General features: G+C 39.8%; 1 protein-coding gene across 5 annotated transcripts in view; it reads left to right on the top strand.

Annotated features, from left to right (window-relative positions):
- Positions 1–24311, top strand: part of LOC108043388 (glutamate receptor ionotropic, kainate 2) — a 39615-nt gene that overhangs the window by 2696 nt on the left and 12608 nt on the right. Inside the window, exons 5-13 of one of the 5 annotated variants that reach the window (XM_044460552.1) lie at positions 1394–1447; positions 2054–2218; positions 2275–2433; positions 12067–12270; positions 19722–19925; positions 20012–20116; positions 20232–20489; positions 20604–21098; positions 21666–21863. In XM_044460552.1, coding sequence (XP_044316487.1) covers positions 1394–1447; positions 2054–2218; positions 2275–2433; positions 12067–12270; positions 19722–19925; positions 20012–20116; positions 20232–20489; positions 20604–21098; positions 21666–21863 — 1842 coding nt within the window. Of the gene's footprint in view, positions 1–1393; positions 1448–2053; positions 2219–2274; positions 2434–12066; positions 12271–19721; positions 19926–20011; positions 20117–20190; positions 20490–20603; positions 21099–21665; positions 21879–24311 lie in introns of those variants that run through there. The other 4 variants (XM_044460555.1, XM_044460553.1, XM_044460554.1 and 1 more) reach the window with 4 other exon arrangements.

Raw genomic sequence — 24311 nt, 5'->3', positions numbered from 1 at the left:
AATATTGTATAGGAACAAAAATGTTTAATATGCTGCTTTTTGAGCAATTTTTGTATTTCTCGTTGTGTTTGTCTAATTAATGGTTATACCCGTTACTCGTAGAGTAAAAGGGTATATTGTATTCGTGCAAAAGTATGTAACAGCTAGACGGAAGCGTTTCCGACCCTATAAAGTATATATATTCTTGATCAGGATCACCTCCTGAGTTGATATAGATGGCTATATCAACTCAGGAGGTGATCCTGATCCGTCTGTCTGTCCGTCTGTCTGTCCGTCTGTCTGTCTGTCTGTCCGTATGAACGCTGAGATCTCGGAAACTATAAAAGCTAGAAGATTGGCATTTTGCATGTAGATTTTAGAAGTTCCTACGCAGCGCAAGTTTGTTTCAAAATGGTGCCACGCCCCATTTAACGCCCCCAATCGCTTATATACGATTTTAAAAATTTAAATATTTCGGAAAAGTAAAAATGCAGTTTTATTGTGTTTGTCAATACCTATCGAAATGTAGAAGAAATTTTTCAAATCGGACCATTCGTTAAAAAGTTATGCGTGATCAAAATTTCTATCTCCATCTCCCTCCCTTTACCTGAGTAACGGGTATCTGATAGTCGGGGCACCCGACTACAGCGTTCTCTCTTGTTTTATCCCATTTTGGACCAGTACCTTAAGTTTTATCAGAATCGGATGACTATATGCTTTGTTGTATACAATTTTGGATCCATTGTTTTTTTTGCGCATTGGAAAGACTTCAGGATATTAAAATTTCATCTTGCAAAGTTACGTTTTACTTCTTATACACTTTATTATTTCAGTCAAAGCAACGCAGTGAAGGAGACATTTCCGACCCTATAAAGTATATATATTCTTAAGCAGCATCACCAGGAGAGTCGATCTAGCCATGTCCGTCCGTCCGTTTCAAAGCTTTCTTACGAGCTAACAAACCGGATCGGGCGATTATATCATATATGTAAGCTATGGAACAATCGAACAAAAAATTTTAAAACTATATATAACTTTGTTGTTTTTAATTTTTTTTGTTCTTTGGCATTTGCAGCGCAAAGTCGACATAGCTTCATTGTTTTTAGTAATACGAGTATAGGCGTAGAAATTGAAATGTAGTCGTTTTGTAATAACTGCAAGGGTATAAAAAATTCGGCTTGCCGAAGTTTGCTTCCTTTATTGTTTATAATAAGAGCATTATTGAGTGAATAACTCGTACCTTATCGGAACAGCAAATCTCTTATACAGAATACAGAAACACTGACATTTTTCTAGACTTCTCGGATAATGCTTTTAATAGTAGGTTAACCGAAACTTTATGGTTTGCTTATCCCTACATATTTATACATCTCAATTTAATCACAAACAAAAAAATTGTTTTAAACTTTTTCAGATTTTGCAACTGCAAATGAATGATCACAGATATCACTATATGTTTACAACATTCGTAAGTACATAAATACATGCATAATGCCAAACACTTAAATATGTAATAATAATACCAAAGTAGTTATTTGTTAATATTAACTGGAAAAAGATTTTTCATAACATAATTTTATATTGACAAAACACAAAAGACAAACAACATTTTCTCGCTATTTCCCTGTGAAAAAGAATTGTCTCTGCAAAAAATAAAGAAAAGAACTATTTAACTATTTAACTATAACCGATTTTGCAACGAATTAACTTATATTTTTTAATTAGTTAGATTAGATGTGTATAAAACACAATCTGGAAGGGAATACATAACCTAGTTCTTATACACTTTCAGGGGTTATTTTAATTTCAGTCTGTCCGACCGTTTCTACTACTAGTGTGAGAGCTCGGAAGATTTCATATAGCTGCCATATTAAACATCGAAATAATTGACAAAAATATACGAATATTTTTGATATATAGTCATATAGTATATATATCAAATTGTCGATCATTGCCATGATCGGAAAATGAATAGGAAAGCAATATGCATACAAATCGATGTAAAGTCCGATTGCCGGAGTTTGCTTGCTTTTTGTTTTTGCCTTCACTAATAATAAAATCATTTTTTTAACAGGACTTGGAAACATATGACTTAGAGGATTTCAGATATAACAGTGTAAATATAACTGCATTTCGATTGGTTGATGTCGATAGCAAAAGATATCTTGAAGTTATAGATCAAATGCAAAAACTTCAACACAATCGTTTGGAAAACGTAAACGGAATACCTTATATACAGGTAAAAGAAAATCGACAATTTTAAAAACATGTTTTAATTTTTCGCATTATTTTTAGACAGAGTCTGCTTTAATGTTTGATTCGGTATACGCGTTTGCGTATGGGTTACACTTTTTAAGTTTAGATAATCGTCCAAATTTTTCAATAAAAAACCTTTCCTGCACCTCTGACCGAACATGGGATGATGGAATTTCGTTGTATAACCAAATAAATGCAGTAAGTAGATTTTCTACCATTTTTAATGTAAACAACAAAATGTTAAATTGATAGAAGCCGCTTATACCTAGAAAAAACATGTTTTTAGCCGTTTTAAGTATTTTTACTCAGGAAAATTGTTATTTAGACTTGAGTGATGCCTAGCTCAGAATAAATGTATATATAAGGTCATTAAAGCCCTGGTTGTCTATTGTTCTTGTTAAAGTCACGCAATCGCTGTAAAATTAAATTTTTCTTCATCTGTCGTCTGAAAACATTTGTCTTCTTACAAGCCAAAAAAAATTGAAGATAGAATCTTAACCCCTACAAGTGTTAGCTCTCACATTGACTCGCAATAAATCCCTTAACGGAAATTTTAGTAGTGACTCGAATCTCAGTTAAGCAGGCGAATAACAATGTTTATATTTGGGTTTTTTTTTAAACAAAAGAAGAATTATTTTGCGTTCTTCAGAATTCAGAATTAATTTAAACTTGATTTGTTATCATTATTAATATGTTTTTATGTTTCTTGTATAACATAGTTTTTGTGATTTTTTTGAAAGTAAATGAAATCAATGATTTTTTGGTGTTTACGAGATGTTGGATTTTTTGGCTTAGGTTAGGTTATATATATATATATACGACGTTCCGATGTTGTTTCAGCAAACTCTCTTTCCATAAATCAATCTCTTTCATAAAGCAATCAGATCCATCAGCTCGAGGGTATTATAATTTTGGTCAAAAGTGTGCAACGAAGTGAAGGAGACATCTCCGACCCTATAAAGTATATATATTCTTGATCAAGATCGCGTCCTGAGTTGATATAAGCATATCCGTCTGTCCGTATGTCTGTCCATCTATCTGTTTCTACGCGAACTAGTCTCTCAGTTTTAAAGATATCGAATTGAAACTTTGCACACACCCTTCTTTCCTTTGCACGCAAAATATAAGTCGGAAAGGTCGGGATCGGCCGACTATATCCTTTAGCTGCCATACAACTGATTGATCGGAAATGCCAACTTTGGTGTTTGTAAAGTTAGGATGTTGGGATTTTCTATGGGTTTTATTTTTGGCCAATCAATCCGACCTACCAAATTTCATAAGGATCGGCCGACTATATCATATAGCTTACATATAACTGAACGATTGGAAATGCCATAACTTTGATGTTAATAAAGTTAGGAAGTTGGGATTTTTTATGAGTATTAAGAATGCATCATATGAATAATTTTGGAGAATATAATTTACATAATATTCTGCAAGGGTATATCAACTTCGGCTCCGCCCGAAGTTAGCTTTCCTTTCTTGTTTTTCAATAATGTTGAGTTGATATAAGCATGTCCGTATGTCCGTTTGTCTGTTTCTCCTCGAACTAGACTCTCAGTTTTAAAGATATCGTTTCAATTCGATCTTTGCTCACACCCTTCGTTCCTTTGCACGCAGTATATAAGTTGGAACAGCCGAGATCGCCCGACTATATTATTTTTGGCCAATCAATACGACCTTTCATAAGGATCGGCATATAACTTAATGATTGGAAATACTATAACTTTGGTGTTTTTAAAATTAGGAAGTTCGGATTTTTTATGAGTATTAAGAATGAATAATTTTGGAGAATATAATTTGCGGAATAGTCTAGTAAGTAAGAATTACGCATCCTCACCCGGCGTGTCCGGCGAGTTAGCCACTCCCTTAAGTAGATCATTAGGCGTCAAGGGAGCCTCCTCGTCCACATTCACCGGCAAGTGAGTGAGCGGACGAATTCTCTATGTTCTCGGCCTCGATCAAGAGACTCTCCACCTCCCTCAATGTGTGACGCTGGACTTTCTTGACGCACTGCACCATTCGTTTCCTTCAGACGGATTCGCTGGGCAATTAGAAATTCATTCGATGCCTCTTCCTGAAAGCTCATACTGGATTCCAGCTTATGTACTGGCCCTCTACGGCGGACGAAATTCCTTATCGCAATTATACAAGAATCCGTCGAAAGGTCATGCACCACTTCTAGATGTATCGTCCTGGTCGTCAAGCACGTGAACAGGGCTCGTTGTGATGAGCCACGGTCACCATCAGTGTCCCCAAATAATCCAGTCTAGTATTCTTGAACGGCTTTCTATTGGCCTCCATGCGATTTCCTGGCAAAGGTCCCATAATTAGCGGCATCGGCCGCGCTCGTGACCCAAAATTTCGTCCGATACCCTTGACGACTCCAAGATCTCAGCATAACTTGTCCTGGTGGCCTTAATGCATGAAAACTGGCATAACTCGAATCCAGCGTTTGCATGTATCTCCTTCACTCGGGTAGATACGCTGATGGCCTCGCTCTCCGTAGCGAAGCTGTCCACGTATTCGTCGACATAGTGACTGTCGATGATAGCCTTGACGGCTTAATGGAACTTTTCTTTAATTTCGACGTGCTCTGTTGCATGTACAGAGCACGTCTTTTTTTTTTTTTTTATTTCGCGCGGAGTCCTACGGCCCACTTACCCGCCCAACCGACCGAGGGACGCAGCCGTGTATCGTACGGCACGATTGGCGATAAGATAGACGCGAGATAGGAAAATAAAGGTAAAGGTCCGGGAAAAAAGTAATAGTTAGATCAATCTTGTGCCAATGAAGCAAGTATTAATCGTTTTAGGAGCGGCAGAGAGTCAAGATTTGATATTACAGGAAAAAGTCTATTATAGTCAGAACATAATTCTCAGAAAGGCTCATGCAAGGCATAGTTAGATCTACAATGATTTAAAATTATTTCTAGTTAATCTACTTGTCACAGAAAAGTTTAGCCGACTTAACAAGTCGGGGCAGTCAATATCACCATGTATAAGGTTATAAATAAAGATAGTACCAAGCATCGTTCTACGGTTGGCTAGGGATGGTAAATTAATCAAAAGAAGTCTACTTAAATAGGAAGGTAAAATAAGATTTGCATCCCAGTTTAGGCGCCGTAAAGCAAAAAGAAGGAAGTTTTTTTGTACAGATTCAATAAGACCAATATGTATTCCGTATTGTGGACTCCAGACGGGAGACCCATACTCCAGAATCGGACGGACTAGCGAAATAAATAAAGTTTTAGTCAAATAAGGATCATCGAATTCTTTTGACCACCTTTTAATAAATCCAAGCACTCCTCTGGCTTTATTAACCATGGACGAAATGTGATTAGAAAATTTTAGTTTAGGGTCCAAGAGAACGCCAAGATCGTATCCAAAGAGCTGCCACTTGACGTGTAAGTCGCGTATATCGGATTGGCCCGATAAAAAGTCATCAGTTTGCACTTGGAACCGTTTAAATTTAGTAAATCGGATTACAAGTCTAAATGGCAGCAAATGTCCTTATACTGCAGGCACAACTTAACATCATCTGCGTACATAAGTACGCGAGAATGACTTATAATTGAGGGAAGATCGTTAATAAATAATGTAAAAAGTAACGGACCCAGATGGCTTCCTTGTGGGACACCGGAGGTAACACGGAGAATTTCAGAAATTGAATTTTTAAAAAGAACCCTTTGTGACCTGCCATTTAGATAACATAAAATCCATTTAAGCAGATCAACTGGAAAACCTAAAAGTTCATGTTTTTGAATAAGAAGTAAGTGATTTACAGAGTCAAATGATTTACTAAAGTCAGTGTAAATGACGTCTGTTTGAAAACTACTATTGAAGCCTTTTATCACAAATGTAGTGAGCTCTAGAAGGTTTGTGATTGTGGATCTACGTTTAATAAATCCGTGTTGACACGGAGAAATGATTGATCTGCAAAGGTGCTGCAAATGAGAAGTAATAATTTGCTACTCTGGACAGAAATACACCTTCAGGATTTGATACAAAACACAAATCAAGTATTCAAGTATGAATTTCGAACATGGTTTATTTGAGATAGAGATATGTCAAGCAGGCCGTCAATAAAATCATGCTGTGATATAGGTAGTAAGACATTCGATCCATCCTCATTGGACCAAGTAACTCCAGGTATATTAAAATCACCTAGAACTACCAACTGATCCCTATCGGAAAGCTTATTTGCAACGGACTTAATAACGGATAGGTGATTTAAATAATCAGAAAGTTCAGACAACGGCGGAATATATGAGCAAGTTATGTATATAAAGTTACCAGGAAGCGATAACTTTACACAAATAAATTCAATGGTATTGAATTCATCAAAAAATAACTCCTCAGACGGGAGGTTTGAATCAACTCCAATTAAGACTCCACCTCCCCGTCTAGAGTGACGGTCATACCTATATATTGTGTACTTACCTGGAAAAACTTCGGAGCCAAAGATCTCCGGCTTTAACCAGGTTTCAGTGAACAATTATTGTGTTGAGATGCAAAAGAAAGGCTATCGGAATACAATTTAGTGAGTTTGCTACGCAAACCTCTTGCATTCTGATAGGAAAGAAGGAGGTTAGAAGTTAGTTTTTTAAAATTGGTACACTGGTTTGGCCTCGACTAGGAAGTTTTACTCCCACGGGCCCCTTCTTCTTTATCTTAGCCTCGAACTCTTTTACAACCATATTATCCGGCCAAAAGTCGCCCGAGCATATGGCTTCAAAAAGCTCGTTAGGGACAGTTATCTTGAAAGATGAAATGACTCTAGCATAAGAAAACTTAAACTTTTCCACCTTTACACTATTACAATCGGCTTTAGTTTTGTCTTGTATATAAGACAATACATCAGAAGATGTTTGATCAGGGGAAAACCGAGAAACGAAAATTTTTTTCTTTAGTGGAACCACTGAAAGGGATTTTGGTGGAGCAGACATTGTTTCTGCAAAACCAACTTGAGCCGGTTGTCCGGACTCGGTAGTCCCTTGTGGTGGTGATGCTACATTCTGAGAGATAGGTGGATCCACTAATTGTGAAACCACCACGGACAAATCGGAATTCTTAGAAGTCCCTGGTTGCATGCATTCTGTAACGGATTGTTCGGATGCCGAATCTTTTTTAGCTGCTGATCTTAGCAACATTTGAGGGTTTGCTGAAATCAGCTGCTGATCCGCCGGAATGCTCTGTTGTTCTTTTGATTTGGGTTGCGGGGTGTTCCCCTTTTGCTCCTTACCACCAGCGGCCTTTTTGCGCTTAGGGGACTCTTCTAATAGCTTACGACTATTAAACTGCGAGTCCAGCGCAGAGAGGAGATCATCAGCTCGGCTAAAACTATCTCTAGCAACTCCGAAACAGCTAATCAGCCCCATCAGGCCGCCTTTAGTTTGGCGCATGAACGATTTCATCTCGTTCGCAACCTCGACACAAGCGTCACAACAAAACTGCAAATTGGGCCCCTTTGAAAGGTCATCACTTGTCTGGCCAGTAAAACCGGCGCACTTGGTGTGCACCATATTTTCACACAGCCAGCAAGTCATATTAGACTGGTCAGCCCTGATTACGAGGCTGCATTTTTTGCAGAAGCAGACTAAATTTTTATTATTCATTATTTATTGGGACCACTGTACCAAGAAAGCGAATTGAAATTTATAAGCGAGCAGTTATAAGTACTGCAAGAGCGCAGAAACTGCAGGCTTAGAACTTTCAAAGCAAAGAGAGCAAGAGAGCGGGAGCGTAAGTAAGTTAAAGTGCATGCACAAAAGAGAAACGGCGGGGATATAAGAAAAGAAAACACAGATAAGAATTACGAAAACTAAAACAATTTATTAGTATTAACACAAAGTGCACTCGCGAAGCGAACGGAGTTTAAATTTATGTTTGAATAACCGGATGAAAATTAAAATTTTTTTGATAAAACCCACCGATGGGAATAAACGAAAACAAAATACAAAATTCGAAGCGCAGAAAAAAACACGACCGTTCACTTTGAAAGTCAAAGACGATTGTCTTGCAAGGGCTTGTAATGTTGCAGCCCTTTGTCCAGCTCAGAATTCCTCCAACCTTGGCTGCAGCGTCAAAAACCAGCCGAATCTTAACCGGCTTATTAGGGTTTTCGACTTCAAAGTGTGGCAGATACCATAGCCGATCGCATTCCAATGCGACTTCGTCAGACTTCAACCGTCGGACGTATCCTTTAGATACGTACTCGTGGAAGATCCTTGCCCGTTGCGCTTCTTCATCTTTTTCCACAATAATCCTGTCTGGTAACGTTGTCCTACGCTCACCGTGGTATCTTCTAGTATTCATTGGGCTCGCGCGTCTTCGCTGCCTGCAACTGGCGGCGCAGGCTTCACTACGAAGTTTTCCATATCAAAGTAGTCTTCCACCATCCTCTGGATATTGTAATCCAGTGCCACAGCTAGGAGGCTCTTGCCTTGGTGATGGCACTACCTCCGGCGGTTGTACTCGCACTTGTTGTTGTAGGGGTCATTATCTCTCTTTCAACCGGTTACTTCGCCTGGGAGAATGTTGCTTTCATATTTTCTACCCTGCTCTCCAGCGCAAATTGCCTTTTCATTTGACTTCTCTAGGACTGCGAGTAAAAGATCATGTCGGTGGTATATCGTCTATTGCTTTTTTGAAGATTCTAGGCGCATTTGTAGGCCCTAATGGCATTCTTATAAATTCGTATTATCCATTTTTAATGGAAAATTAAATATTTCTACGTCTGATCCTTTCATTAAGATTTGATGAAAACCTGATTCCAAGTCTATTGTACTAAAATGAAGCCTTTTTGGGAACATTTATGTTCAGTCAGGCCGCAGCCTAATTAAATTCTTATAATTTCAAATCTTAACTTAAATTAAATTCTCGATGTTTGCTTTTTCTTTTCTATTTGCTCTGCAAATTTTTCATTTGCTATAATTGCTACTCCTTTTGAATTTCTTTTGCCAACCGCTACCTGGCCCTTTGTCCACGGCAAGCATCTTCTTTTAAAGGCACGGTCGCAGATCGCCTATCTATTCTTTTTCGTTTTATATACTTTCGCTAGTTTTTTAACTTTAACTGTTCCTTTTGGAACAGACAAATCGGTCTGCCAGCCCAACCAACCAATCTTAAACATAAACATTAAACTTTGTAAATAAGGCCTTGGTGCCATTTAGAATAAACTGTGCATAATTAATTGCAAATTTGTGCGGTTTTATTTTATTTGGGCACCACCAAAGGTTAGCGCTAGTGAAAAAGCTCACTGACCCAACAACTTATTTTATTTCGATAAATTTTCACAGCGCAGGTCTCAAGCTTGTTTAGTAGATGCGAGTGTGGGAATGTTTATATGATAAAAACTCCTGGGAATAAATAAGGATTAAACTTATAATTTATTTACATGCTAGCAATAAAATAACATTTAAAAAATGCATTTGAAAAATCGGCTCCCTACTCATTGGAGAATATCTCCACCCACAGAGCGTGTGCCAAGCTGCACGCTACATCAGCTTAAACTTACGTTTCTTCACAATTTTATAAAAATCTCTTTAAACTACGCTAACTGTAATGCGATTTTCTAACTCAATTTGTATACCCTTCCAGAGGGTCACTCAAAAGTTTGCAAAGCCGTCAAGGAGACATTTTCGACCCTATAAAGTATATATATTCTTGATCAGCATCACCAGGATATTCGATCTAGCCATGTCCGTCTGTCCGTTTCTACGCCAACTAGTCTCTGAGTTTAAAGCTATGTGCTTGAAACATTTCAAAAGTTTTTTTTCTATTGCAGGTACTATATATGTCGGAACGAGCCGGATCTGGCGACTATATCATAGAGCTCCCATAGGAACAATCGGAAAACAAAATTTAAAAAGTATAACTTTGTTGTTATACCCTTGCAGAGGGTTTCATAATTTCACTCAAAAGTTTCCAACGGAGTGAAGGAGACATTTCCGACCCTATAAAGCAAATAAATTCTTGATCAGGATCGCGTCCTGAGTTGATATAAGCATATCCGTCTGTCAGTCTGTCCGTCTGTCTGTTTCTACGCAAACTAGTCTCTCAGTTTTAATGATATCGAATTGAATCTTTGCAAACACCCTTCTTTCTTTAGCACGCAGTATATAAGTCGGAACGGCCGGGATCGGCCGACTATATCCTATAGCCGCCATATAATGGATTGATAGGAAATGCCATAACTTTGGAGTTTGTAAAGTTAGGAAGTTGGGATTTTTTATGACTATTAAGAATGCATCATATGAATAATTTTGGAAAATATAATTTACAGAATATTCTGCAAGAGTATATCAACTTCGGCTCCGCCCAAAGTTAGCTTTTCTTCCTTGCTTTTTTTTTGTTCTTTGGGATTTTGTAATAATGATACTTTTAGGTTTAACAAAATCGGACAACAATATCATATAGCTGCCATAGAAACGATGGCCAAATGCAGCCCAAAATCGACATAGCTTCATTGTTTTTAGTAATATAGTCATTGAAATCGAAATGTAGTCGTTTTGTAATAATTGCAAGGGTATATAAGGGTATATTCGGCTTGCCGAAGTTTGCTTTCGTTCTTGTTTAGTCCTTTCTTTGTATGGGCTGACTCAGACGCTTGCCCGCTGTTAAGCGATTTTCTCAAAAGCTGTGGATACTGTTTTTAAAAAATGTTGGTTTTATATTCTTGAAGAAACGTCCTTTAAGCTGATGTAGCATGGCACACGGTCTGTGGGGGGCCGATTTTTCAAATACAGTTTTGAAATACTTTCAGACCTCCAATATGCTCAAATCGTACATATTTATGTAGTTCGAATTTTTATACCCCTGCAGAGGAAATGTCTCCTTCAACATTTCCGACCCTATAATATATATATTCTTGATCAGCATTACCAGGAGAGTCGATCTAGCCATGTCCATCTGTCCGTCCTTCCGTCTGTCCGTCCGTCCGGCAGTCCGTTTCTACGCAAACTGGTCCCTCAGTTTTAAAGATATCTGGTTGAGACTTTCCCAAAATTTGTCTTTCTATTGCAGGCAGTACAGGGTGCGCCTTCTGAATCGGATCAATGGAATGATTGAAGACTTTGACAATTCTCGATAGATTTCAAAAAAATTTGTTTTATTATTTAGATTACATATTTACAATTTATGACGGCTAGTTTCAAAAACCAATATCAGCCAAGTGTACTGGACTAAAATTTACAAAACTTTATCGATGAAGCTAATCGGTTGGAAATTGTCAAAGTTATTCGATCATTCCATTAATCCGCTTCATATGGCGCACCCTGTATATAAGTCGAAACGAGCCGGATCGGGCGACTATTTAAAATAGCTCCTATTAGAACAATCGGAAAAAAAAATTCAAAAAAATTATAACTTTGTCGTTTTTAATTTTTATTGGAATTTGGTTACATATAAATATTATAGAATTACGGTGTTAATTAAATTAAAATTGGATAACTGGATCACATAGCTGCCATAGAAACTATGGCAACGTGCAGCGCAGGTAATATAGGCATAAAATCGAAATGTAGACGATTTGTAATAACTGCAAGGGTATATAAACTTCGGCTTGCCGAAGTTTGCTTTCTTTCTTGTTTTTTAATATTTTACATATACAAATTTTTTAAAAAGGTGGCTGAAAAGCAAGCAAATCGAATCAAAAACATCGCTACATTGACGCACGCCCTTTTCTCACACTGGTACTTAGATAGTCAAAAAAAAACAGGAAATTTCATATTTGTATTGCATATTTTAATCTGAGTACTGGGCTTAAAGTATTTAAGTGTTACCGTATTTCTAAGTATGTATTAATAATATTTACAATTTTGTATTTTAGGCAATTACAGACGGTTTGACTGGCAATGTCAATTTTGTGGAAGGTCGCCGAAACAAGTTTAAACTGGACATTTTAAAATTAAAGCAAGAAAAAATTCAAAAGGTTGGATACTGGCAGCCCGATGGTGGTGTGAACATTTCGGACCCAACGGCTTTCTATGATTCCAACATCGCAAATATAACATTGGTCGTTATGACTAGAGAGGTTCGTTAAAAATGTTTATTTCGTGGCATGTAATTTTAAAAATGTTCTTGAGTTTGGGGAAGTTTTTTTGAACTTTGCCAAACGAAAACGGAGGCAAGCCAAAGTTTCATTACCCATTATGAGTGAGTTTGTGTAGATCGTTCCCAATCGGCAACGTTTTCGATTAGCCTTTACACTTCGCCAATAAACTGCATAGAAATTAAACAAATTTGACAAATTTTATACATACATATATAAAAATGACTTTGCAAAAGTGTATGTCTCCATGTCAAAATAGTCTCTAGCTATTAAATGGAGCTCGAGTGATGCTGATCATGATGTATATATATGTATATTGTTCAGTTGTGTCCCCTTGTATTAAGTCAACGAGGGGTCATTGTACGAGAGGTTCCCAGGCAAAGGCAAACACAAAAGATAAATTCAAAGCGATATAATTATTCTGATTCCAAGATTAACAAAAGTATGATAAAGTGCAAATTTCGGTAGACCGGCGGCGTGCGTTCAGCGTTGTTCGACCGTGCAGACTGTTGGTTCTGGTTGCGTTTCGTTTTCTCTGCCCTCGTCCTACACAGGTCCAGATGAGCGAACGATCAGCTGATCGGTTCGCTCTCAAACTATCGGGACAAGCAGTAAACTGAACATGCCGCCCGCTAATGCTAGACCTAGCATGAGACATCCTCGCTTGTCCGGGTTCTCCAGGCTGTGGTAATGATAAGCGAGCTCGGATGCGTATCCTCGGTATCTAATATGGAGAGATGAGAGCAAGATGTGTGCGCAAGATACAGTCTATAAATCGAGGTGAGTGCGTCTAGGCGCGGATTGGCAGAGGACAGAGCTTTGCTACGGATCGCTTCAGCTGCCCCTGCTTAGTTTTAACTGTCACCACCCGGACCAGTGCGTCCGTCCCTGGGTGCACCTCCATAACACGCCCGAGCAACCATTGCGATGGGGGGAACCTGTCGTCCTTGATAATGACAAGGTCGTTAAGCTGAAAGCTTTCGGTCTCCTGACACCACTTTGGCCTTTGCTGAAGATGCGCTAACCAGTCACGACTCCAAGCCTTCCAGAAATGTCGTATCATCGTCTGCTGGATGAGGAACTGCTCTGCGAAGGATCTGGATTGTGGTTGATATTCCGGCGGCGCCAGCATTGAGTCTCCGATGAGGAAGTGCGCTGGGGTGAGCACTTCTAGATCGTCCGGGTCAGCCGTGAGAGGACAAAGCGGCCTTGAGTTGAGACACGCTTCTATGCTTACGAGCACCGTAGACAACTCTTCGTAGGTAAGCCGACGATCTGCAATGACTCTCTTTAGATGGTGTTTAACCGACTTTACATTGGCCTCCCAAAGCCCACCAAAGTTAGGTGACAGAGGAGGATTGAAGTGCCATGTTGTGCGCTGCGATGCAAGCTTGGGGGCGATGAGCTTCTCGTAATCCGCTTGAAGCTGACCGTACACCGTCTTCATTACATTGTCTGCACCAACAAAGTTGGTACCGTTGTCACTGTAAAGGTGCTGAACCATTCCTCGTCGCCCGGTGAACCTGTCCAGAGCCAGCAAAAAATGTTCCGTGGTGAGACCTGTCACCGCCTCCAAATGCACCGCCTTGGTTGCGAGACAAATGAACACAGCGATGTATCCCTTGTAAAAGCTAGTGCCTCGTAGACGCGCTGCTTTAATCTCTATTGCGCCTGTGTAGTCGACACCAGTGGCAATGAATGGTCGACTAGGAGGGTTGACTCGATGAACGGGCAAGTCTCCCATAAGCTGAGCCGTAGTAGTTGGTCGCGTTCTGAAGCAGCGAACGCATTTCCGTATGACCCTTCGAACTGCTTGCCGTCCTGTCAGGATCCAAAAACGCTGACGCGCGTGTGCCAAAGTCAACTGCGCGCCTCCGTGCAGGGTTAGACAGTGAGAGTGACGTATTACTAATTCGGTGAAATGATGAGAGCTTGGCAGGATTATCGGATGACGACGTTCGTGCGACAAACTAGAATGGCGAAGTCGTCCCCTCACCCGCAAGATGCCTTCCTCTAATATCGGCGACAAATTTAATAATTTGCTCCGCGAGGGCAACCGTTTGGAGTTCCTTACTGCAGACAAGTCGGTTGCGAACGATTCGCGCTGTACGATACGCACGACGGCTAATAAAGCGTAGTCGAGCTCTTCAGTGATTAAGGGCCCAAGGCGCCTGTCTACCTTGCCGGACGCGTTGTCCTTGAAGCGCATGATGTAGGCTGTGACTCGTAAAGCCTGGCTGAGTGTTGAAAATCTCTCAAGAAACGACGGCTGCGGGACTGCATGGTGAACTCGCATTTTTGCCACCTTTGCCTCTAAAGCGGCGTCGTTAATGCCAATTTGACCGAAATCTGTAGATGGCCAACAGTCTTGATTGCGTACGAGCCACTCTGGCCCTCGCCACCACAGCTCGAAGTCCTTTAGCTCGATGGGAGTGAGACCGCGTTTAGCGCAATCCGCTGGATTCTCGGTAGTGCTAACGTGCCTCCACTGAATTGGCGAGGAATGATCCAAAACGAAGGCGACTCTATTCGCAACAAAGGTCTTCCATTTATTGACGTCTCCATGCAACCAGTGCAGCACAATTGTAGCATCCGTCCAATAGAAAGTCTGGACCAGAAAGGAGCTCAGAAACTTAGCCATAGTTAGCCACCTCACCAATTTGATGGCCAATACCGCTCCACTTAACTCTGTTCGAGGTATAGTTAGGGGCTTGGTGGGAGTAACCTTTGATTTTGCAGCCATCAGAGATGTATAGCATCTTCCGTCCTGATGCTCTACTCTTAGGTACACAGCGGCTGCATAAGACGTGGAAGATCCGTCGCAAAATGCATGCATCTGCACTGAGGATATTGAAGATGGGGTGTAATGGATCCACCGATCTATGCTTATCTCGCCGATCCTCAGTAAGTGGTCTCGAAATACTCGCCATCGCTCTGCGATATTATCAGGAACCGCGTCGTCCCAGTCCAGAACCGTCTGCGTGCCATCTGCCTGCTTTGTCTTGGCCATGGTAACCTCCTTCAATATAAGTTTTCCCGAGATGATGACCGGCGCAATGAGACCCAGCGGGTCAAACAACCTTGCTATACTGGATAGGATCATCCTCTTTGTGGAGCTGACTGGCATCTCGAAGTTGATCTGGTATTTAAAACAGTCCTTGTTTGGCAGCCAATACATTCCTAAAGCCTTTATGGGATCTGTAGTGTCCCAACTTAACAGGGTCTGAGTGCAATGGTACTCTGACGGAATCGAGAGCAAAAGTCTCGAATCGTTGCTGGCCCACTTTCGCAACTCCATGCGTGCGGATTTTATAGCACCCGATACCTGCAAACCGCTTATCCTCTGCCTCCTCTATAGTATGTCCTCCAGAAAGAATGTCGTCTACATATATTTCGTTCATCAGCACCTCCTTGGCCTTAGGAAATGAAAGCTGCTCATCCTTTGCCAGCTGTTGAATAACTCTGATAGCTGTGAACGGTGCTGAAGCCGTCCCAAAGGTCAATGTCGATAACGCAAAAACATTGATGGCTCCATCCGCCGCCCGCCATAAAATCCGCTGATATTGGGCGTCTTCTGGGTGAACATCTATGCAGCGATACATCTTCTGTATATCCGCCGTGAAAACAAAACGATATTTCCGCCAGTTGAGTATAACCGATGACATGTCGTTCTGCAAAGTGGGTCCGATACAAAGTATATCGTTCAATGATCTCCCGTTACTAGTTCTTGAGGAGGCATCGAATACGATTCTTTGTTTGATCGAATGGAGTTCCTCCTTGAAGACCGCATGGTGCGGAAGCACGCATGAAGCTACATGCATATTCGAAGATGTGCGCTTCATTAGACTGCTCTCACTGCCCACAGCAGGCGCTATTTGCTCAAGCGAAAAGTACTCCTCGATTTCCTCCACATATTTGTTCCACCGCCCCGGGTTGTTCGACAGACGCCTTTCCAATTGAATAAACCGATTCAGCGCCATTTGATGAGATCTCCCCAATACCATTGTTGGATCCAAATATGTTTTAAAGGGCAATCGTACTACGTAGCGGCCATCCGATCGACGTGCATGTGTTTCCTGGAAAAATGTTTCGCACCATGTATCCTCCTCCGTTTCCGTAGAACGATCAGGAACCGACTCGACTTCACAAAATCGTTTGAGCAATGACTCCGTGTCCAAAGTTACTCGATGACAGCGTAGTTCGGAAGATTTTGTAACTCCTTCCGCTCGCCCCGATAGTATCCATCCCAAACGGGTATTTTGAGCTATGGGTTCGTCGGGCAATCCAATCTTCGTGTCTGGCAACATGATTTGTGCCAACAGGTCCACTCCCAAGATGAGATCAACTCGTTTCGATCTGTAATAATTTGGATCAGCCAACGGGAGCCCTTGGATGTGATCCCATCGCTTCGGCGAGAAGCTGAGACTGGGGAGGCCGGATGTTACGGAATTGAGCACATATGCGGAATCAACATCTAAAGAAAAATTGGAATTAATACTGTTGATTTCAAGGTTGACCGTATACTTGCAACGACGACCGCCCCCTTGTCCTACCCCAAAAATGGATGCTCTGACGGCAGATCGTTTCAAATGAAGGGACTGAACAACGTGTTCAGATACTATGGTTGCCTCAGATCCTTGATCGACGAGAGCGTTTATTACTGCTTGCAGGCCGTTGGTCGGGTTTCGTACCATAATACGAGCCGTAGCGAGAAGTAAATTTTTCGAGGAAAGGTTGGATGACGTCGCCGAATGACATCTGTAAGATGCGTGCGGATTTTGATCCGACCTGGACTGTATGTTGTGTGCAGACACTGTTTCCCTGGATGCCGGCGTCACAAACTGCGGTGTCGGCGGCCGGGCAGGATGCGATTGAGCGTGGTTCGAAGGCTGGTTCTGAGCCGGAACCGGGAAATGTAGCAACGTATGATGGCGCTGACCACAAACCTGACAACACTGGTTGCTGGTGCAGCGAGACAGGGCATGCGACTTGCTCAAGCAATTGACGCATAATTTAGCCCTACTGACTATGTCCTTGCGCTTGTAACAGTCCAGCGCCAAGAAAGGTGGACAGCGACGTAGGATGTGGTCGCCGCCACAGTGATAACAAGGGTTATTCGAACGCCTTGGTTGCTCCTGTGCATTATGCACTCGCACGCGTTTGATCGGGTCTGTTGAACCTGGGCCAGCATTGGAGTCGTACGACGAGCTTCGATTCTCAATCGCATCCATTATGACTAGCCGATCGTTCAGAAATGATTCCAAGTCCCTATAGGATGGAACCGTTGAAGAGCTACCTTGGTGGTGCTCCCAAGCGTTGTGGGTCTCCTTGGGCAGCTTCGATGCTATGTAATGCGCCAACCAGTGCTGCGATTCCCCGCCCAAGGCTTGAACGCGGCGGAAGGCAGCTAGGCAAACATTGACCGTGCTTAGCATCGACCGCAGAGAGTCGGTGCTGTCCTTTTGCAATCTGGGCAGCGCATAGATTGCGTTCATATGGTGTGAGAAAACGAGACGAGGATTGTTGTACCTTTTGATCATCATTCCCCAAGCCACTGCATAATTTACATCCGTGAGCTGCATCTGACGAATGTCATTATCACGACTTATGGGCAACGACTCCTTAAGAAAGTGCAATCTTTGGACATTGCTCAAATTGTTGTTGTTATGAATTAGACTTGTGAAGGCGTCGTAGTAGCCTGGCCAGTCCACACACGCACCGGAAAATTTAGGCACCGACATTTGCGGCATGTTTACTCGCAACTCCGGGTCGGCGTTCCCGGCGGCTGCTGTCGGCGTAGTATTTTCTGGTCCAAGCCTGTCGAAGTCTTCGGCGAGAGCGCAATAAGCGTCCATATAACGCTCCTCGAATTCTGATTGGAAATTCTTCGTGGCGTAACTTGAATCACTAAATCCATCCAAATTAACGATCACCGAGTGCGTCTCCCGAAAAGCGTTCCGTAATTCCTCCACTTGGTCCAGCCTTTTTTTGAGATAAATTTTAGTTTTCCTCGCCTGCGAATCTTTCCTAAAATTCTGTAACACAGACCTGAGAGCTTGGTGACGATCTGATTGCAGATTCACCAACTTGTCCAAATCAGCCGACTCAGGTTTCATGTTGGCAGGTGTAAGACTAAGGCCTGCGCAACTCACCACCCCGAATAATTATGTAATAGATAAATCTGTAATACTTGTCTCGCACACAACTTGGTAACTCACTCTGCTTGCATACCAGAACCACACCACAAAGAGGAAGGGAAGAGATAACGGCGCTTTGCAAAGTCCGGGTTGCCGTTGCTGCGCTTATGTATCGACGTCTTCTTTGCACTGCTTTGTTGAGCCGGCGTGTCGATCTAACGGAATTTATTTAACGGAATTCTAATTAGCCTTTTACGAACTGTATTTTGATTTGCAGGTTCCCCTCATGGGCCACCATGTTCAGTTGTGTCCCCTTGTATTAAGTCAACGAGGGGTCATTGTACGAGCGGTTCCCAGGCAAAGGCAACCACAAAAGGATAAATTCAAAGAGTTATAATTATTCTGATTCCAAGATTAGCAAGTGTATGATAAAGTGCAAATTTCGGTAGACCGGCGGCGTGCGTTCAGCGTTGTTCGACCGTGCAGACTGTTGGTTCTGGTTGCGTTTCGTTTTCTCTGCCCTCGTCCTACACAGGTCCAGATGAGCGAACGATCAGCTGATCGGTTCGCTCTCAAACTATCGGGACAAGCAGTAAACTGAACATATATATATACTTTATATGGTCGGAAACGTTTATTTTACTGCTAAAGGGTTTGTCTAGAGCCATGAATTTCAGGTAATTTTTATACCCTTGCAGAGGGTATTATAATTTTGCTTAAAAGTGTGCAACGCAGTTAAGGAGACATCTCCGACCCTATAAAGTATATATATTCTTGATCAGCATCACCAGGAGAGTCGATCTAGCCATGTCCGCCTGTCCGTCTCTCCGTCCGTCTGTCCGTCTGTCCGTCTGTCTGTCCGTCCGTCTGTTTCTACGCAAACTAGTCCCTCAGTTTTAAAGCTATCGAATTGAAACTTTCCCAAAAGTTGTCTTTCTATTGCAGGTAGTATATTCGTCGGAACGGCCGCTATATCCTATAGCCGCCATATATCTGATTGATCGGAAATGCCATAACTTTGGTGTTTGTCCCCCAGTTTTAACTAGTCCCTCAGTTTTAAAGCTATCTGATTTCTTGTTTCGAATAGGAAGGAATAATAAACCGATCAGACGAACGCCAATATCGCCATAACATCACAAAAAATATTTGTTTGTTCATCAACTTTTGTTCTTTTTTTTTAAATATTTATTTTGAGAAACTAATCGCACAGCAAAATTAAAATTTTTTCAGTTATATATTTTTCTCTCAAAATCATTTTTATCTTTTAAAAACGAATGATTCAAATTAATTTTTCAGGAGCGACCATATGTTATGGTCAAGGAGGATAAAAATCTTACAGGAAATATTAGATTTGAAGGATTTTGTATTGATCTTCTCAAAGCGATCGCTCAACAAGTTGGATTTCAATACAAAATCGAGTTAGTTCCCGATAATATGTACGGTGTTTTCATACCAGAGACTAATTCATGGAATGGAATTGTGCAAGAGTTAATGGAAAGGGCAAGTATATACTTTAATATACATCAACATTGGCATTAATAAAAGCCACTTATATTTTATATAATTAATAAATAAATTCTTCTCAGCGTGCCGATCTAGCTGTAGCTTCAATGACAATTAACTACGCTCGGGAGAGTGTTATTGATTTTACAAAACCATTTATGAATTTGGGCATTGGTATATTATTTAAGGTAAACTCTCTCTTATTTATAATATTTTTCATACTTTCTTTTTATGTGTAGTTACGCAATTTGTAAACTTGTAGACATATATTTTTAAATTCCCTTCACATATGTGACCAAATAGGTGCCGACAAGTCAACCCACTCGACTCTTCTCCTTTATGAACCCTTTGGCAATCGAGATATGGCTTTATGTGCTAGCTGCTTATATATTAGTATCCTTCGCGCTCTTTGTGATGGCTCGATTTTCTCCATATGAGTGGAAAAACCCTCATCCGTGCTACAAGGAAACTGATATAGTGGAAAATCAGTTTTCTATATCAAACAGTTTTTGGTTTATAACAGGAACATTCTTACGCCAAGGATCTGGACTTAATCCGAAGGTATACATAATCACAATCATTTAAGGGTTCATTAATATTAGATTCATTTATACGTATGTTTACACATTTTGTGATTATTAAAAGGACACTATATTAATTTTTGTTGTATTTCAGATTTCAGATCGAGCTCAAACGAAATTTTTTGCGTTTTTATCACCACTTGCCATTGAAATTTGGTTTTATATTGCATTTGGATATATTTTTGTATCAATTTGCATTTGGATTGTTGCTCGATTATCACCGATCGAATGGGTTAATTCAAAGCCACCCTGTTCAATGGCTTGTGACCATATATTGCGCGAAATTCACAAAGAAAATTGCCTTGATGAACAATTGGAATTAATAAACAGAAAAAAAATGTCAGAAGATGATGAAGAAGTATATTTAAACACAGACCGCAAAATAAACAAATCCAATAATTATGTTGAACATGGTGATACTATTTGTGGACATGATTTACGTTTACCGCCATCTAATGATGTTGATGAAGAGGCATCGGAAGATAATACAGTGGATTTAGTTCGAATACAAAACAATTTCACTTTAAAAAATAGTTTTTGGTTTGCCATTGGCGCTCTTATGCAACAAGGTTCTGACTTATATCCTAGGGTACGATCAACAAAATATTCTTCATATTCAGTTCATAAAGGGATACAAAATTTATAGCTGTATAAACAAAAATTGTGTTATAAATTTCAAAGAAAATATAGCATAACAATATATTATATTATAGTCTTGTTCGTCTGCTCGTCTGTCTCCCACCATTGACTTTTGTGATGATAATGCAAACATTTATATTTTACGGTGTAGGAAAAATGTTCTCCTCTTCTATAAATTTCAATTAGGATATTATCGCTAGTACTTTACAAGTACCGATTGTGTAATTGTATTCAAGTAGCATAGCATAGGTTTGTTGATAAAAAATAACAAATATATTTAAACGGGAATATTTTGTTAGTTACAATCTTCTGACCATTAAACCAAATTAATATTACAATAACACAAAAAAATGATCAAAAAATATACTTTAAAATAATTTTTACAACGCAAGATAGCACACAAGACTCAATTGGTCTAGTTATATGGGGAACAGACATTTGATAATAATTTCTCTTTACTGTAGCCTTCATAACTGTTACGAAAGTCTTCAATCCAAAAATGTTATTTCTTTTTTAGGCTACCTCAACGCGTATTGTTGGTGGATGCTGGTTCTTTTTTTGCCTAATAATTATCTCATCATACACTGCCAACTTAGCTGCTTTTTTAACTGTTGAACGGATGATATCGCCTATAGAAAGCGCTTCTGACTTGGCAGATCAAACGGAAATATCATATGGTACTTTGGAAGGTGGATCAACAATGACATTTTTTAGGGTGAATATTTTATAGTAATAATCAAAGCATTTAAAATCTTGTTACATAAACTCGACTCATATTTTTATATTTAAATACTATGGAATTACGGATTTAATTCAATTAAAATCGGACATCTATATCAAATAGCTCACATAGGAAAACCAAAAAATTTGTTTTTCTATTTATTAAAATATTCCTTTGAGTTATAGTAATTATTTACTATATTAGAAAGACAACTTTTGGGAAAATTTCCAGCAGATAGCTTTAAAACTAAGGGGCTAGTTTGCATAGAAACGGACAGACGGCCGGATACTAATCAAGAATATATATACTTTATAGGGTCGGAAATGTCTCCTTCACTGCGTTGCAAACTTTTGACTGAAATTATAATACCCATAGAAAATCCAAACTTACTAACTTTACAAACACCAAAGTTATAGTATTTCCGATCAATCAGTTATATGGCGGCTATAGGATATAGTCGGCCGATGCCGGCCGTTCAAAGTTTTAATTCGATATCTTTAAAACTGAGAGACTAGTTCGCGTAGAAACAAACAGACGGACACTAGGACAGACAGACGGACATGCTTAAATCAACTCAGGACGCGATCCTGATCAAGAATACATATATATATTTTATAGGGTCGGAGATGTCTCCTTCACTGCGTAGCACACTTTTGACCAAAATTATAATAAAATATTTAAGTATTATGGAGTTACGGTTTTAATTAAATTAAAATCGGACAAAAATATCATATAGATGCCATAGAAATGATGGCAAATTGCAGCGCAAAAGCGACATAGCCTCATTGTCTTTAGTAATTTGTAATAGCTTGAAATCTTGCCCAAGTTTGCTTTCTTTCTTGTTTAATTTAAAAGCCATTGCAACACCTATACTAATACCGCAGAATTATTTGTTATAAAATTAAATTGGCGTATATAATGTACCATCTTCAGTATTAATAGTTTTAACTAGCAACTAAACAAAAATGTTTACAAATTTGAAAATATTTGATTGAAAATTCTTTAAAGAGTAACCTTTACTGACCGTTTCCACTAGTTTGTTTTTTATTTGGGCATCCTTCTTTTACTCAATGAATGCCGCTATACCAAAAGCAAATTTATTCTTTGCGTCCTTTGTTTAATCATGTTAATTTTTGTTGAATTTCTCAAATGTATTTGTGTTCCTCTTTTAACGAAACCAGCTATTAGGCACTGTTTCATTATGTCACAACTTTTATAAATTGTTAAAGGTGTTTAATATTTAATTTGTATATAGTAAATAGACGATGACAGAAAAGTAACAATTTAAAACAAGAAGGTACGCTATAGTCGAGAGATTTATCCATTAAATTTCCATTTCAAAATACAAATGCCTTTGACATGGCGCCGGGATATACAACGCATTTTTTTTTATTTTTATTATTGAACACGCCATACAAGGATTGACCTTGTATTCGTTTATTGTCAAATTATGAAGTTAATCAGGATGTGTGGTTATAAGAGACGTCACGGTCGAAAATCCATAAGTCTGCCGTGTGTTGTCTGCGGAGATACCGTCGACCCAGTGGTGTGGCAAGATGTCTTGCCAGACAGTTTGTATGTATAAGCAGACGTTCCCAGACGTTGTACACTTTTGACCAAAATTATAAAACCCTCTGCAATGGTATGACAGACTGACGGACTAGCGAGGTAAATAAAGTCTTAGTGTCATAAGGATCATCGAATATTTTGACCATCTTTTCATAAAACCAAGCACTTCTCTGTCTTTATTAACCATTGTCGAAATATGATCAGAAAACTTTAGTTTTGGGTCGAAAAGGACGGCAATATCGTTTACAAGAGTTATTGTATCCAAAGAGCCGCCACTTAACGTGTAAGTTGCGTATTTTTGTTAGATAACTGCTTTTGAAGCCCTCTATCACAAAAGACTAAATGATATCTGATAAAATAACCAGTTAGAAGTACCCAATTAAATACTCAACGGAGAATTGACATTTTCGCGTGTCGCGCTGTTCAACGACAACGCCTCTCCTTCGCCGAGCTCATCTTCCCTCTCGCTCTTGTGCAACCAGGCACAATCGACGGTTAGGCCGTTTTTCAAGACGTCTGGCAGTACCATATCGCTAAAATCCCGGTCTCGCTTCTCAGAGAGTTTCTAGAATTTAAATAATAGCAAGAACTGCTACACGGCCTTCCTGACAGGCTCACGTCCACGTGTATGATGTTTATAACATAATAAATTATTAAATTACTTTAATTTTTCAATTTCATAAGGATACATTAAATTAATAATGTTCTCTCTCGGTATTTTATAGCATATCGTCTTTCACATCTGTTCTTCTTTTTCTTCTTCTTTATCGGAATTTCGAAAAAAACAACTTGTTCTCTTGACTCCCGCCAAGCATCCACACGGGATTATGGTGCAGCCTCACAAAAGCTCCAGACAAGCATCAACACAGGATC

This window comes from Drosophila rhopaloa, unplaced genomic scaffold (assembly GCF_018152115.1).
Source record: "Drosophila rhopaloa isolate 14029-0021.01 unplaced genomic scaffold, ASM1815211v1 contig_203, whole genome shotgun sequence".
Lineage (NCBI taxonomy): Eukaryota > Metazoa > Arthropoda > Insecta > Diptera > Drosophilidae > Drosophila > Drosophila rhopaloa.
The sequence above is the reverse complement of the archived record's forward strand: the minus strand, read 5'-3'. Positions and strand labels throughout refer to the sequence as shown.